We start from the raw sequence: 13,312 nt of genomic DNA, 5'->3' as shown, positions 1-13,312 counted from the left end.
TTTGTGGGCTTCAGCAATAGGACTCACAGGTCTTGTAGTTGTGCTCTCTTGACTTGCTGCCTTGCTGTTATCTAGAATACTTTGGTTTTTGAAGTGTTGCTGGGATATCACTGGGCATTCTGAAACTCTGCAAAAAGAATCAGCAGGTCTGTGTAAATGGAACTGGAAGGGAAGACTTGGTTGGGAGAGGAGGATGAGATCATGTTCAGATGTTGCTGAAGGGAAGAGCCTTGCTGCTGTAAATCAGTGGTACCAGACTGAATAACATCTGGAGAAAAAGGTTAAAACGGTATTGAAAATTGGAGCTTTTTATTTTCTGTTTGTGCTCATCTGTTTGGTACAGCCTTTGTATGATGTTTTCTGTGTCTGGAATCCAGTTTCAGTGGAAGAAAGGCTGCAGTTCATCGGAGCATGTATAAACATCTACATTTGAGCTGATCATCTCGCTCTGATTGATTGTTGAGAGAGAAATAGATATCTCTGCAACACGGTTCTTTTCATCCCAACATGGATGTCCAAATTAATTGAAATGCCTGTTTCTCCATGTCTAGCTTGCTTCCATGTAGGTGTTAAGTTTATAGAAGTTTATGGGTATGTGAGATGATCCCTACCCAAAATGTTTCAATAGTCACATTTTTGTGTTGATAGGAAATATATGAGTAGCTGACTAGAGACAGCACAACTGTGGTGATTTTGCTATCTTTTTTTTATCCTTTTTTTCCCCCCAGTATCAGTCTTAGAGAGCTGAAAACTGTCCTTCCCCAAGTAAACTTCAAAGTGAGCAGCATGAAGTACTTGAAGGATAAATTTGCGGTAATTACCTGATTACTTAAACTCGTTTGGTATTATCTGATAGGTGTTGATGTTTCTTTTTAGGACACTTTCTATATTTTTGATTCATATCATGTACCGTTAAATAAATTATATTGATTAATTTCTCTGGTTGGCTTTGCCTGTATCTGAGGATATAAGAAAATACAGACATAGATGTTCCTTCTTTCTATTGTGTGGTTGACCAAAGCCAACACTGGGTTTTAAGCTCCAGTACTGGGCAAGTACATAGAAAAGTATTTTGTCTTTCTGTTTTTTCTACATGAATTTTATCTTAATTTTTTTTTTAAAATATGATCAAATAATAACCTCTTCTCTCCAACTAATGCCAATATTAATAACTTTTGAAGGTCATTCCATTCCTACAGGAACCTAGAATATCCCCACCCTTTCCTGCTTTCCAGCTCTCCACCCCTAAAGCAGACATTCTTGTTTCTGCTTCCCCAGCTAACAATGAGTAAATGAGGCTCTACTTCTCTCTCAGTTGTGGAAATGGAGTGAGGGTGCAAAGTGCAAGGCCAAAGATGGGGGCTAGGAGCACTGTCATAAACCATCTGTTTTCTCGTTTTTATTCTTAAAAACATAAATAAATTTAAAAATCCCAAGTGGTTAAAAACAAAGTTTTTAACAAAGTTGGAGTAGAACAGAATGCATGAGAGAATGCCAACTGGAGTAAGAGTAACTTGTTCACTGTGCAAGTTCAGGGAATTCGGAATTCACTGCACGCTTCTTTCTGTTGTAGGAAATAGGTGCTCACAAGGAAGAGCTTACTTTTGAACAATTTCATTTGTTCTACAAGAAAATCATGTTTGAACAACAAAAATTGGTAAGCTTTTCATAAATGGTCTTCATACTGTTCAACTGCTGCATCATAATAGTGAGAGCTGATTATCTTTTTGTTTGTTACTTATTTTCTTTTTTCCTCATTCTTGTAACAGAAAAAGGGTGCAGTGCTGTACCTGATGTGTAGATAACAGTCACTATCAGCAATTGGCCTAAGAAGATGAATAAGTCATTCATGTTGATTCTTGTGTGCTGGTAGTAGAGACAGGCAGAGATACAGGGTTTTTAGGAAGAATTCTTCTTGTGAGTTTGTTCAGGATGCAGAATGTCTTTTCATTAGGTTTGGCTGATCTTTTTTATGATAGAAGCAATTCCATATTCCAGATTACCAGCAGTAAGTCCATTACAGTCCATCAGACAGTCCTTGGGAGGCATAAATGCAGTGGAATTACATTTTAGCTAATTTAAGTGGGCAACTGCCTGACTACTGTTTCCTTGTGTTCACTGTACGGATTCATGAAGCTGGTGGAAACTGCATACATTTAGTGACTCTGAAAGTTAGGAACCCTTTAAAACTGTGTGAAAACACATAATTTGAAATTACTTGCGTGAATGTTTGTGTTGACTATGTTCTTATTGTGTATTCAACTTTAATTTTGCAGATGCTAAATTAGAAGCTCCGATAGTCAAAGTCAGTGCTGTTTTTCTGCCAATAGAGCTTGTGCTGTTAAAAAGTGATGCTGAAATCATGGTGGAGTGATAAAAACCCCTAGATTTACTGACGTGGTTTTAGTTTTGGCCATGAAAGTCCTGTTAATTAGCTTGAGCAGAAAGCTGAAGCATTAAACACACAGTAAGGAGCCTCTCTGACTTTGTTAAGCTCTTGTTATTGCCCTGTGTGAATCATTGCAAAGAAACATCTCAATTTGTTTACAAGTGCTTCGGTCAATTGATAAGTTTCCTGCAATCTCTAATGATGCTGTGCCAAGCTAGAAACCATTTAGGTTTTATATTCACTTGAATAAATATGATGGATGATACTTAACTCCAGTTTTTCTGGGATATCAAACAATAAAAGCTCCCCAGAAATTTGGCTATTTGTGTAAGGTGCTTTATCTAAGCAAGTATTTTGCCTGAGATTTGTGTTCACATTGAAAGGCCTGAAGTGCAGTTGCCAGCCTTGGCAGTATGTTTTTTTAAATGCATTTAATTACAAATGTGTCTTGCCAATTTGTATGCAACTTCTCTAGAGCAGACAGGCATTTATTTCCCCTTTCCAAACCAATTGACATTATTAGATGGACTTAGATGGAAAATTGGATATTCTTTTATTATTTATTCTTTTTCCCTTTTTTATGTTTGTTCTTTTTTTGTTTGTTTGTTTTTTGTTTGTTTTAAGATTCTTGATGAATTCAAAAAGGATTCCTCTGTTTTCATTCTTGGGTGAGACTCTTCATTTGTATTATTTTTCCACATTTTCATATGGTCGTAGTGTTGCAGGATTGTTTTTTAATTACCTCACTGTTTTTTTTAAATTTTATTTATTTTTTTTGTTTTGATGTTTTAGTAAGTGAAAAGAAATCATGTATATTTTTGCATTCAGAAAGGTGAACTTACATTGGAAGTAAGTCCTGGTGATTGTTTTTTACTTTCTGACTACAAAAATGGTATGGACTGAAGTTACCTGTCCTCTGAATTTATAAAGAACTGAACAGAGCGATGGAAGGACAATTTGATGCAGATATTTTAGCTTCAGTCTGGAGAGTGGTGTGGTGCACAGGCTTTGCCTAGACCTGAGCTGAATGCTGACAGTGATGGTTTCTGCATCTTCCACTTGACAGACTTGACAGTTTAAGTAAGATGTGTATGGCATGAAGAAGAGGTCACAGGCCGTGCTAACCTGTTGATTGTGGATTAAACCAGTTTATCTCTTGAATATTACACTAACAGATGAAGGAAGTAACTTAAAAAGTCTGCTCTGAGTGTACTGAGTATTTCCTTAGCTCTGGGTCTTGTCATTAATTAAACCGTGAGACTGCTTAAAAGCACGGATTTATAAGCACCTTCCTGGTACCAGATGCTGCTGTGTTTGTGACTCACAAAAGGCAAATCAGTGATATCACTTTCCCTTGGTGCAGGTGCACCTTGTCTCCTTTTTCAGAGGATTTTGGTCTATCACAGTAGTTAATCTAAATATCGCATAGAAGGAATTACTTGTGGAAGTGTGGCTCTGTGATAATTTAAAAGAAGTTTTTCCATGTACCTCAACTAAACTTACGAACAGCCCGGTCAAGTTAATGCAGCTCATTTGCTTCAAAGCAACAAGTACAGATTTGGTGCTTTTTCCAATGAATCACTCTCAAAAGTACATCAGGAATCCAGGAGGCTCAAAACACAGTAATTGGATAATACAGTATTACAAGCCTACTCTAAATCCCACTGAAATTGTAAAAAGTCTCTTGCTGGTGGCAGCACCTTTGTACTGTAAATCCAAGATACAAATCCATGTCATCTTCTGCTGTAATATCTGATTACCCTCTGCTATTTCTTTAGCTTCACTTTCCTTTTCTTTTTTTAAAGAAATACTGACCGTCCAGATGCTTCAGCAGTTCACCTCCATGACTTCCAGAGATTCCTGCTACACGAGCAGCAGGTGGGAAGGTTACAGAAATACTGAGCTCTTTTTCTTGGGGTTGTATCACAGAATTCTGTGCTCATTAAAAAGAAATGTGAAGTGTCATAGAATATGATTGATGTCACTGTAATACTGGGCCTTGGAAAGATTTTTCCTTTGTTGCCATTGAAGTCCACAAGAACTCTTACTTTTCACCTGTATAAAGCCTCTGAAGGTGCACCAGAGGACCAGAGGGAGGACAAAGTAAATGAGGTTTTAACAAGCCTCCCCTTAGTCATGTAAATAAACAGACAAGGTTAGAAGTAAATGCTATGTGCAGTCAGAGATGAATGCCTGGCCTGGTGGCTGCTGTCACCAGAGGCACACTGGGGCAATGCCTTGGCCATGGCCCCATTTTTGCAGCTCTCACATTGCTGCCTGCCTGCATTCCAGTCAAAGGTAATTTCCTATTGAATGGTGCCAGTTAGATGTCCCGTGCCAGCAAGCACTTAAGGATGAAGGCAGGGATTGGAACTGTGTCTTCATGGATTTCTGTAATGCTATTTAGCACAGACTCCATGGGAAAAAATGGTGCAATATTTGCTAGGCACTGCTGAGCTCCAGGTTTACAAATGTGATTGAAAAGTGAGACCTACACTTCCTGTATAAGCTTGCTACTTTCTTTTTCTCCCAATTTCACAGTTTTCAAAGGATGTTCAGATTGCACTTAGAAATGAGAGAGATTATAGTTAAGGCATGTCCAAGGAGGCCCAGCTTTTTTCTGCCTGTCAATGCATAGATGTACTTAGGTAGTGTGTATGTATTTGTAGATCTCTCTGTTCCTTGTTTGATTTTTGTACTGAATAATACCACTTCTAAAGTTTTTTTCCTACTGTATTGTAACTACCTGAAGGAATCTTGGGCTCAGGATCTCAGTAAAGTCCGAGAACGAATGACAAAGTTTATTGACGACACTATGAGAGAAACTGCTGAACCTTTCCTCTTTGTTGATGAGGTGAGATAATGGTACTTTGTAGTAGTTCTCATAGACTTCTTTCACAGAATTTTCACTGGGTGGCAAGACCCCTAGACCCCTCTTGCTGCATTGCTGGATTTCTTTTATTCTCATATGGTAAAATTGTTTAAATTCAGTCTGTCTCTTTGTATCGTAGTTCCTTGCTTACCTTTTTGCAAAAGAAAACAGTATTTGGGATGAGAAATATGATTCAATAGAAGTGCAGGATATGAATAATCCTTTGTCCCACTACTGGATTTCTTCCTCTCATAACACGTAAGTTACCAAAAGTCGCGTTGTTTTTCCCTGTTCAAATAAATGTAGCACATGTGAGAGAGACAGTAAATTATGCCAGAAATGTGCTGTGTGGATGTGTAAAACCTTCCTACAGTGTGGTTTAAATGTTGCAAATGGAGTTTCTGGGACTCCTTTTTCCCCTTCTCATAAGATCTTAGAGGTTTTGAGATACAACTCAGCTCAGCTGCCAGAAAATCCAAGTCCTATTACAAAAATAAAAAGAAGTATTGAGTTGAAACTGTTCTAAAAGCCTCTCTGCTTTCAGAAATTTAAGTTACTGAAGGGGCTTCCGTTCTTTCCAAGCACCAGTAGCCTCACTGAGCTCGTGTCAGAATTCATTAATTGTACAAAGTATGTGATGATGAGTTTGAACTGTCTTCAAATGAAGGGGGTTTGCTCACGTAGCATTGTAGTGGAAAAAAAGGTGTGAAAGGAGGGAGGAGAGATAAATAAAATATTGCAGGGTATGCAATAATATGGATATGGATATGGCATACAGGTGTATTTTGAAGTATAAGGTGTGATATCACTCTAAATACCTTCCACATCCCTCCCACATGCTTATGCCTGAGCATGATGAGGTTTAAGCGTGTTTCAAAGCTCATGGTTTGCTCTCTAGAAGGATGTCAGAGTTGTCTGCTGTTTAGATTGAGCCTTTAGCCTCCTATAATTTGGTCCATTCAAAAACCTGATAGCATCACGCTGAGCAAAATCTGGTTCTTCCATCAGAAGTATAAAAAAAACCCAAACCAAACCAACAACAACAAAAAATCAGGATACATTCTCTATGACAGGAGGCAAAATATCACTGAGTGAGTGAGAATTGGTTGAAACTGACTCCCTGCTTTTTTTACCATTTTCTTTTACTCCTTAGATACCTGACAGGAGATCAGCTTCGCAGTGAATCCTCTACAGAAGCTTACATCAGGTGCCTCAGAATGGGATGTCGATGTATTGAGTGTGAGTAAAGAGCTTGTGGAGTGGTTTTTAATATGTTGTCTGCACAAGTAGTTTCCTCTGTTTACCAAGAAAGAAAAAAGAACTGAAATCAAGAACTGTTTGTTTTCTGAATTTGAAGTTAGTCATATAAAAAACACTGATTCCTTAAATTGTTTTGCTTATGTCTCACCAATGCCTCATTCACTTCCTCTGATTCTTGTTCTCAGGCAGTTTTAAGATAGTCTTCCTAAATCTCCTCACTTTACAAAAAAATTCAATCTTGAATCTATATGAAAGCTTAGGATTTAAGCTGGAGTACTTGTGTAGCATAGATAGATAGTTTATTTAGCTGCATGGTAATACAGACAAGCCTAAGGCACAGAGATTTTTGTGATGTGGTGTCTTTTGTCATCCTGTTTAATTTGCTTGTAAATCAGGTGATGTCTTGGTGCATTTGTTCTCCATCGATTGTGTATGTGTCTTCAGCTCTGTGCTTGTGTTCCTTATTGAGAATTTTCACTTTAATTTCATGTTGTTTATTTGACTAATGCAAAATATATCTCATATTAGAGTTTCAGGGTTAAAATCAACAAAAGACAGAAGCTCTCAACTTGTCACTTGTTGGAGTGTCTTTATCCCTGGAAAATTACTGTGAACTAGTAGATCGACACTATAGTTGCCTGAATCTCTTATTTCCAGATTCCCACATAATATTGCTTGGAGAAACATTTTGTAGTGTATTTTATTTGTCTTGCTCTTACTTAAGTAAACTCAGTTTCCTCTGTGAGAGATAGAAATTCATCTGATAGACTATTTTATTAGAACAATAAGGTCTATGAATCAGTATGAACACTGGAGTTTTTATGTATCCTTTTTACTAGAGTCATTTAAAGAACTACTTGCTTTCTTATTTTTTCCACTGCTTGTCTTTCCTAGTGGATTGCTGGGATGGTCCTGATGGGAAACCCATCATTTACCATGGATGGACACGGACAACAAAGATCAAATTTGATGACGTAGTGCAGGCAATCAAAGACCATGCCTTTGTTACATCTGAGTAAGCTTGATTTTCCTTCAGCCTATTTTCATATGCTTAGACCTTTCTGAACATAATTTCTCTGCAACCTAGAGAAAAAAGTAATCAGAGATTAATGGATTCCAGTAGTCTTCATTATTGCCACTTCTGGGTCTTTAATAGATGCAGTTTTGAGAAAAAGTCCCAGTGCATAATGATTTATTGCTAAGGAAGACAGTACCCTAAAGTGGTTTCCAGCTCCTTGTTTGGGTCTTTTTTTATTAAGTTGAAAGTGAAACTTCAAATGCTTAATAGTATGTCTTAATTCTTTTTCAAAAATTAACAAAATAGTACAATTGACAAATAATATGTCTGTCAGGTGGTGTTTGTGTTGTAGGGGAGGTCTTAGCTGAGAAGATACAAAACTCATAGCATGTCTCCTGAATTGGTAACATGGGTTTAGATCTGCATCTCTGCCCTTCTGTGACTTGTACTGAGACGTTCTTAACATGAAAAATATTACCCAGTACCCGGGAAAGAAATCAAGCTGTCAGTGTCCTGTTTTTCCATGTTACCACTTGGACACAGAGAGGCAGTATTTTCCCATGTGGATCACAGGAACACTGTGTTAGTGACAACCATAATATGCATTATGGTTTCAGACTCTTCTCATAGTCCATGTGAAGGAAAACAGACACGATTTTGAGGAGAGGAGAAACAAATTTTCACATAATGGTACTTTAGCAGTGCAACTGTGCCCAAAGAGCTTGAAGGGAATCTTTGTCCTTGCAGATATTCAAATCTCTGCTGGATAAAGTTCTAAACAACCTGATCTAACCTAGGAACTGGGTCTTCCCAAAGAAGGGGTTTGGGTTAGATGGACCTTCACAGGTCCCTTCCAACCCTGGCATCTCTGTGATTGCACATCTGTTATTACTTGTTGTGTCTATATCTTCCTTTTGTCTTCTTGTTTCCTTTAAATATTTTCTGTCCTCTGGGGGCTGAGGGAGGGTGTTGTCTTCCTTGCCTTGCCAGCCGTAACAAAAAGAAATTGTCTTCATTCACCTTGGTTTTGTCCGCCAAAGATACCCAGTCATTCTGTCAATTGAAGAGCACTGCAGTGTGGAGCAGCAGCGACACATGGCCAAAGTGTTCAAGGAGGTGTTTGGGGATCAGCTTTTGATGAAACCTGTTGAAGCCAGTGCAGATCAGCTCCCATCACCAACCCAGCTGAAAGAAAAAATCATCATCAAGGTAGACTTGCTTTGTGTGCTGGGAGATAAAATAGGAGAACAAGAGCAGGATCAGAAATACTGTTCCTGACTTCACAGATTACTTTCAAGAAACCCCTTGCTTGAAGTGTTTACTGGTTACATTTGACAGTAATGTACAGTGTTCTGTAAAACTCTGTATTAAAGTGCTTGCTCTTGGTTTTCTTTGCAGTAAGTGTTGGCAGTTCAAGTGCCAGATCAAACGTCAGCTCTTTTCTAAAGGTCTTCCAGCTCCTGAAATGTCACTCTAAATTTCAACAAGGGTTCACTGCTGCAGATGTTCACCACAGAGGTTTTACACCATGTGGCATAAAAATGACAGAAGTATGTTCTTGAATAGAAAGATAGATCAATATTACTATTTTTCAAGACTGCCTTTCATTCAAGTGAAACCCAAAGCTCTTGCGGCTGCACACTGAGGTTGTGAGGATTTCACAAATTGATGAGTGTTTGCTAACTCAGTGTGATTTAAATACACAGTTTAGTGAGTCACTTCTGAAACACAGAGGCCCTGCTCTGAGAAGGCAGTCCCCATTAGTGTCCTACCTTGTGGGCAGTGCAGGTGCCCACATCAGCTCTGTTGTGCAACAACAACATAACCAAAAGAAGACTGAAACTGTGGTAGAACTTTTCAAATGGCAACATTTGGTGAAGAATCTCAGGGCTGCTCATGATCTCTGTAGTAAAACAATAATTGCTTTTGTCCATGCTTCTGTTTTCTTGCTCTTGTAACAGTATTGCATCCTGTGTATTAAATATCTGAATGGAAGAAATAAGGGTATTGAATGTAAGATTGGAAATAATAGAACCCCACTATAAGGTGCAAAAGTTCTGTGCTTAAGTTTTTGGGGTTTTTTTTGTCCTCCCCAGACTGTCTGTTGTTTCCATGCAGAGCAGAGAGGGAACTTGCATAGGCACATGATTAGTAACATGACAGATCTGGTTTAAAGGGAATTACAAACTATTATGAGTGTGCACAAGAGAACATCCATATCACTCTGTGCTGTCTAAAAGGGCATTGACGAGTCTTTAAATAGATCAGCACCTGCCAGTGACCTGGTTGTGTTGTTTGGCTTTTGTTTGGAAAATGTTGTCAGTAAACAGTCAGAGGCAACACTTACTTCTCTGGCCTGTGAGATTTTTCAGATAGGTCTATCAAACTGAAATCAGCCACGAGTAGGCTGTGTGAACTGAACGTGGTTGAGGTCTGATGTGAGATGATTAATCCCATCATTAACTGCAGTTAAGTAATTGATATTGTCTGTGGCCCCTTGAGACACTTCTGTGAACCCTCTAAGGAAAGTAGAACTTGACTCCTTTTTTCATAAAGGATTTCCCCTTGTACTCATTTTTGTCATAAAAGAGTGAATTCCTCATTCATTTTAATTCCTTATCTTTTCCTTTTGATTTTTGTTCCTTATGTGCTGCTTTCTGCAGAAGGATTGCTGTTTATCCTTGTTTCTTGGTATGTGTCACTTCATGTTTTCTGTTCTCTAAAGAATGGTGAGATCTTATCAAACTACTTGTTTCTTCACTGCTTCAATGATACCTCTACTAGTTTTTTCTAACTTTTATTATGGGATCTAAATTTTAAAGAAAGAAGTTCCAACCCTGTTTTTTCCTTGTGGAACAACTGCTGTTATGATAATGACAGAAGGTGGCTGTGCAATGGAGGGAGATACTTCCAGTAACACTGAGTGTGCTGAAACATTATGACCAATTTTATGTGTGGTTCTCTCTGAGTGTATGTAAGTTGGTTTTTTTCTTGTTTTTAAGCACAAAAAACTGGGGCCAAAGGGAGATATTGATGTGAACTTGGAAGAAAAGAAAGAAGAAAAGAAGCAACAAGGAGAACTTTACATGTGGGACACAATAGAACAGGTATTGTTTCTATGACATCTGCTGCAGGTTGTTACTCAGTTCTGTAATACTGAAAATTGACATAAATTTTCTTAATATTTGTGTAAGTAATATTGTCAGTTGAACAGGTGTGGATGATGGGAAGAAGGTATTTTTTTTTTGTTGTTGCACCCTGTTTTGAGATTGTGGTTGAGAGTGGTTAGTGAGTTTCCCTCTGTTAATTGTTTTAATATCTCCTAACTTTCAGAAATGGACTCGGCACTACTGTGCTATTGCTGATGAAAAGCTTTCATTCAGTGATGATATAGAACAGAATGCTGATGAAGATTCATCCAAGGTGATGGCTGTGTTTTATTGTTTAAGCATGTTCTTTTTATTATCTCAGATTCTTTCAATGTCTACAGATGTGTGTTTTTTATGCCAATGAAATTGTACAGGTTCCATATCAGATAACAAGTGTGGAGATAAAAGAACTAAAAAAGGGTCTTTGACAAGGTCAGCTCTAGTTAACCTTATTTTTAATAAAATAACTTTTTCCCTTGGTTAATTGAGGACTTGCAAAGAGGAGTACAAGGACAATGAAATATAACTTCAGTGCTTATATGCTAGTGCTGATGTGTGCACTAAGTCTTTTAAATTTACTGCTATTCTTAAACTAAGCAGAATGAACTAATGTGTATTGTGTTGCTAATGTGTTACTTGGCTGTTGTGGATGGTAAAGCAGGGTAACAAAAAGGTGATTGGCTGGAGAGTTCAGGCCTATGAAGAGCTGAAACCCTGAAATAGTAAATTGTTATATATCACCAATAACAAGTACTTAGTTTCAAAGTCATTAAATTAGAAATGCGCTTTAAAAAATTCTTATTTTCTGATCTAGGAGGTGAAACGCACTGAACTGCACTTAAGAGAGAAATGGTTCCATGGGAAAATGAAAGGGGGGAGAACAACTGCTGAGAAACTGCTCCAGGAATATTGTGCTGAAATGGGTGGCAAGGATGGGACATTCCTGGTTAGGGAAAGTGAAGCTTTCCCTGATGATTACACCTTGTCATTCTGGTATGGTCATTGTCATACAAATTTAATGGGGGATTTATTTATTTTATGGCATTGCACAAAAATGTGTGCATTTTTCAAATACGCATTTATATATTTACAGCTGAGAAGAAGTAGGAATAGCACTAGAATGTTGTTGATGGGATTGGTAAAGACTACTTTCTAAAAAACTTCAGTATAGCATTGTGCATTTTGGCAAGGTTGTCAGGGCAGGAATAACCAGTTTGATTCCTCCCCCTCAACTTTTCTAGTGTTCTGGCAGGATACAGGATTTGTTATTTCCTCAGTGAGTGGGCCAAAATTAGATATTTTAATTTAGGGATAAATTGCTGGTTTCTACACTGAAAAGGTAATCTCACGAGTTAGTCTTTGTTAGCAGAGATTGATCTTTTCAGTGTAAGGATTTTTCTAAAGGAAAATAATAAAGAATTTTCAGGGGGCTTTTTCTTTATGGTTTTTTTTTGTTTGTTTGTTTGTGGTTTTTTTGGGGGGTGTTTTTTGGTTTGGTTTGGTTCTGGTTTTTCGTTTGGTTTTTTTTGTTTGTTTGGTTTTTTTTTTTGTTTTTTTGGGTTTTTTTTTTGTTTGGTTGGTTGTTTTTGGTAGTCTGGGTTTGGTGTTTTCTTTTTTCTTCTGGTTGGGACATTATGAGGGATAGCCCCAGATGGATTTCTGAATCAGAGAGCTGTCAGAGCAAATTTTACAGAATAAGTTTATGCCAGATTTTAAACTACTGTCAGTTGAAAATTATTTTTTTGGTCCTGTAGCCTCCCATGTCAGAATTTTTGTTACTTGTTACATTGGCTGTTTTACGAGATGACACAGATTTCTTGCCTCTTCACAAGCTCTCCAAGTAGTTGACCAGGAATGGGTGGGGAAATGCTTTGAAAGAAGAAAATCTGTTGCAAACCCTGCATTTCCCTTATGGCCCCTCTACTCCTTCAGGAGGTCAGGCAGAGTCCAGCACTGCCGGATCCGTTCCACCAGTGATGGGGACACTGTGAAATACTACCTGACAGACAACCTCACCTTTGACAGCATCTATGATCTCATCCAACACTACAAGGAGGCCCACCTGCGATGTGCTGAGTTTGAGCTGCGCCTGACCGATGCTGTGCCTAACTCCAGCCCTCACGAGACCAAAGCGTACGTAGAGCAGAAGACAAGCACTGCTGTCACGTCAGTGCCCTTGCCTTGCTTTAGGTGGGCGTGGATTTCTGCAGAGAAAATCCCCTGGATTCAGGAGCACGCTTCAGTGTTGCTTGGCCGTGGAAGCTGGGGGAATAGGCATCCTGAAAGATGCTGAGTGAGAACACTGACTTTGTGAGAACCTGGTACAGCAAAGAGTGGTCACTGAGAAAGCAATTTCCTAGCAGCAGCTGGCAGATCAGTGAGAACTGTAATGCTGTGGAAATGTGCCAGTTCTTCCTTTGTCTGTGCAGTGTTTTACAACACCCAGCGGGTTGGGTTAGATATTTAGTAGCTGGCTGTGGTTTGGACACTAAGTGGTCATGGTCTGTGCCATCTGGAAGCTCTGTTACTGGGGCAGTGAGCCCAAACAGCTACGTTTGCCTAATCCCACCCACCACCTCACCCTGTCAGAGCTGGTTAGGCTGACTTCACCCCGTGTGATAGGA

General features: G+C 38.6%; 1 protein-coding gene across 2 annotated transcripts in view; it reads left to right on the top strand.

Moving 5' to 3' along the window:
* Positions 1-13,312, top strand: part of PLCG2 (phospholipase C gamma 2) — a 57,850-nt gene that overhangs the window by 22,174 nt on the left and 22,364 nt on the right. For both annotated transcript variants that reach the window (XM_042027129.1, XM_042027130.1), the window contains exons 6-18: positions 729-813; positions 1,574-1,657; positions 3,014-3,057; positions 4,195-4,267; positions 5,142-5,243; positions 5,401-5,519; positions 6,415-6,500; positions 7,416-7,536; positions 8,580-8,748; positions 10,542-10,646; positions 10,873-10,962; positions 11,503-11,681; positions 12,621-12,821. In XM_042027129.1, coding sequence (XP_041883063.1) covers positions 729-813; positions 1,574-1,657; positions 3,014-3,057; positions 4,195-4,267; positions 5,142-5,243; positions 5,401-5,519; positions 6,415-6,500; positions 7,416-7,536; positions 8,580-8,748; positions 10,542-10,646; positions 10,873-10,962; positions 11,503-11,681; positions 12,621-12,821 — 1,458 coding nt within the window. The remainder of the gene's footprint in view (positions 1-728; positions 814-1,573; positions 1,658-3,013; positions 3,058-4,194; positions 4,268-5,141; positions 5,244-5,400; positions 5,520-6,414; positions 6,501-7,415; positions 7,537-8,579; positions 8,749-10,541; positions 10,647-10,872; positions 10,963-11,502; positions 11,682-12,620; positions 12,822-13,312) is intronic.

This window comes from Corvus kubaryi, unplaced genomic scaffold, assembly GCF_017639235.1.
Source record: "Corvus kubaryi isolate FWS band 111438036 unplaced genomic scaffold, C.kubaryi_AGA036_p1.0 37300, whole genome shotgun sequence".
Classification (NCBI taxonomy): Eukaryota; Metazoa; Chordata; class Aves; order Passeriformes; family Corvidae; genus Corvus; species Corvus kubaryi.
The sequence above is the reverse complement of the archived record's forward strand: the minus strand, read 5'-3'. Positions and strand labels throughout refer to the sequence as shown.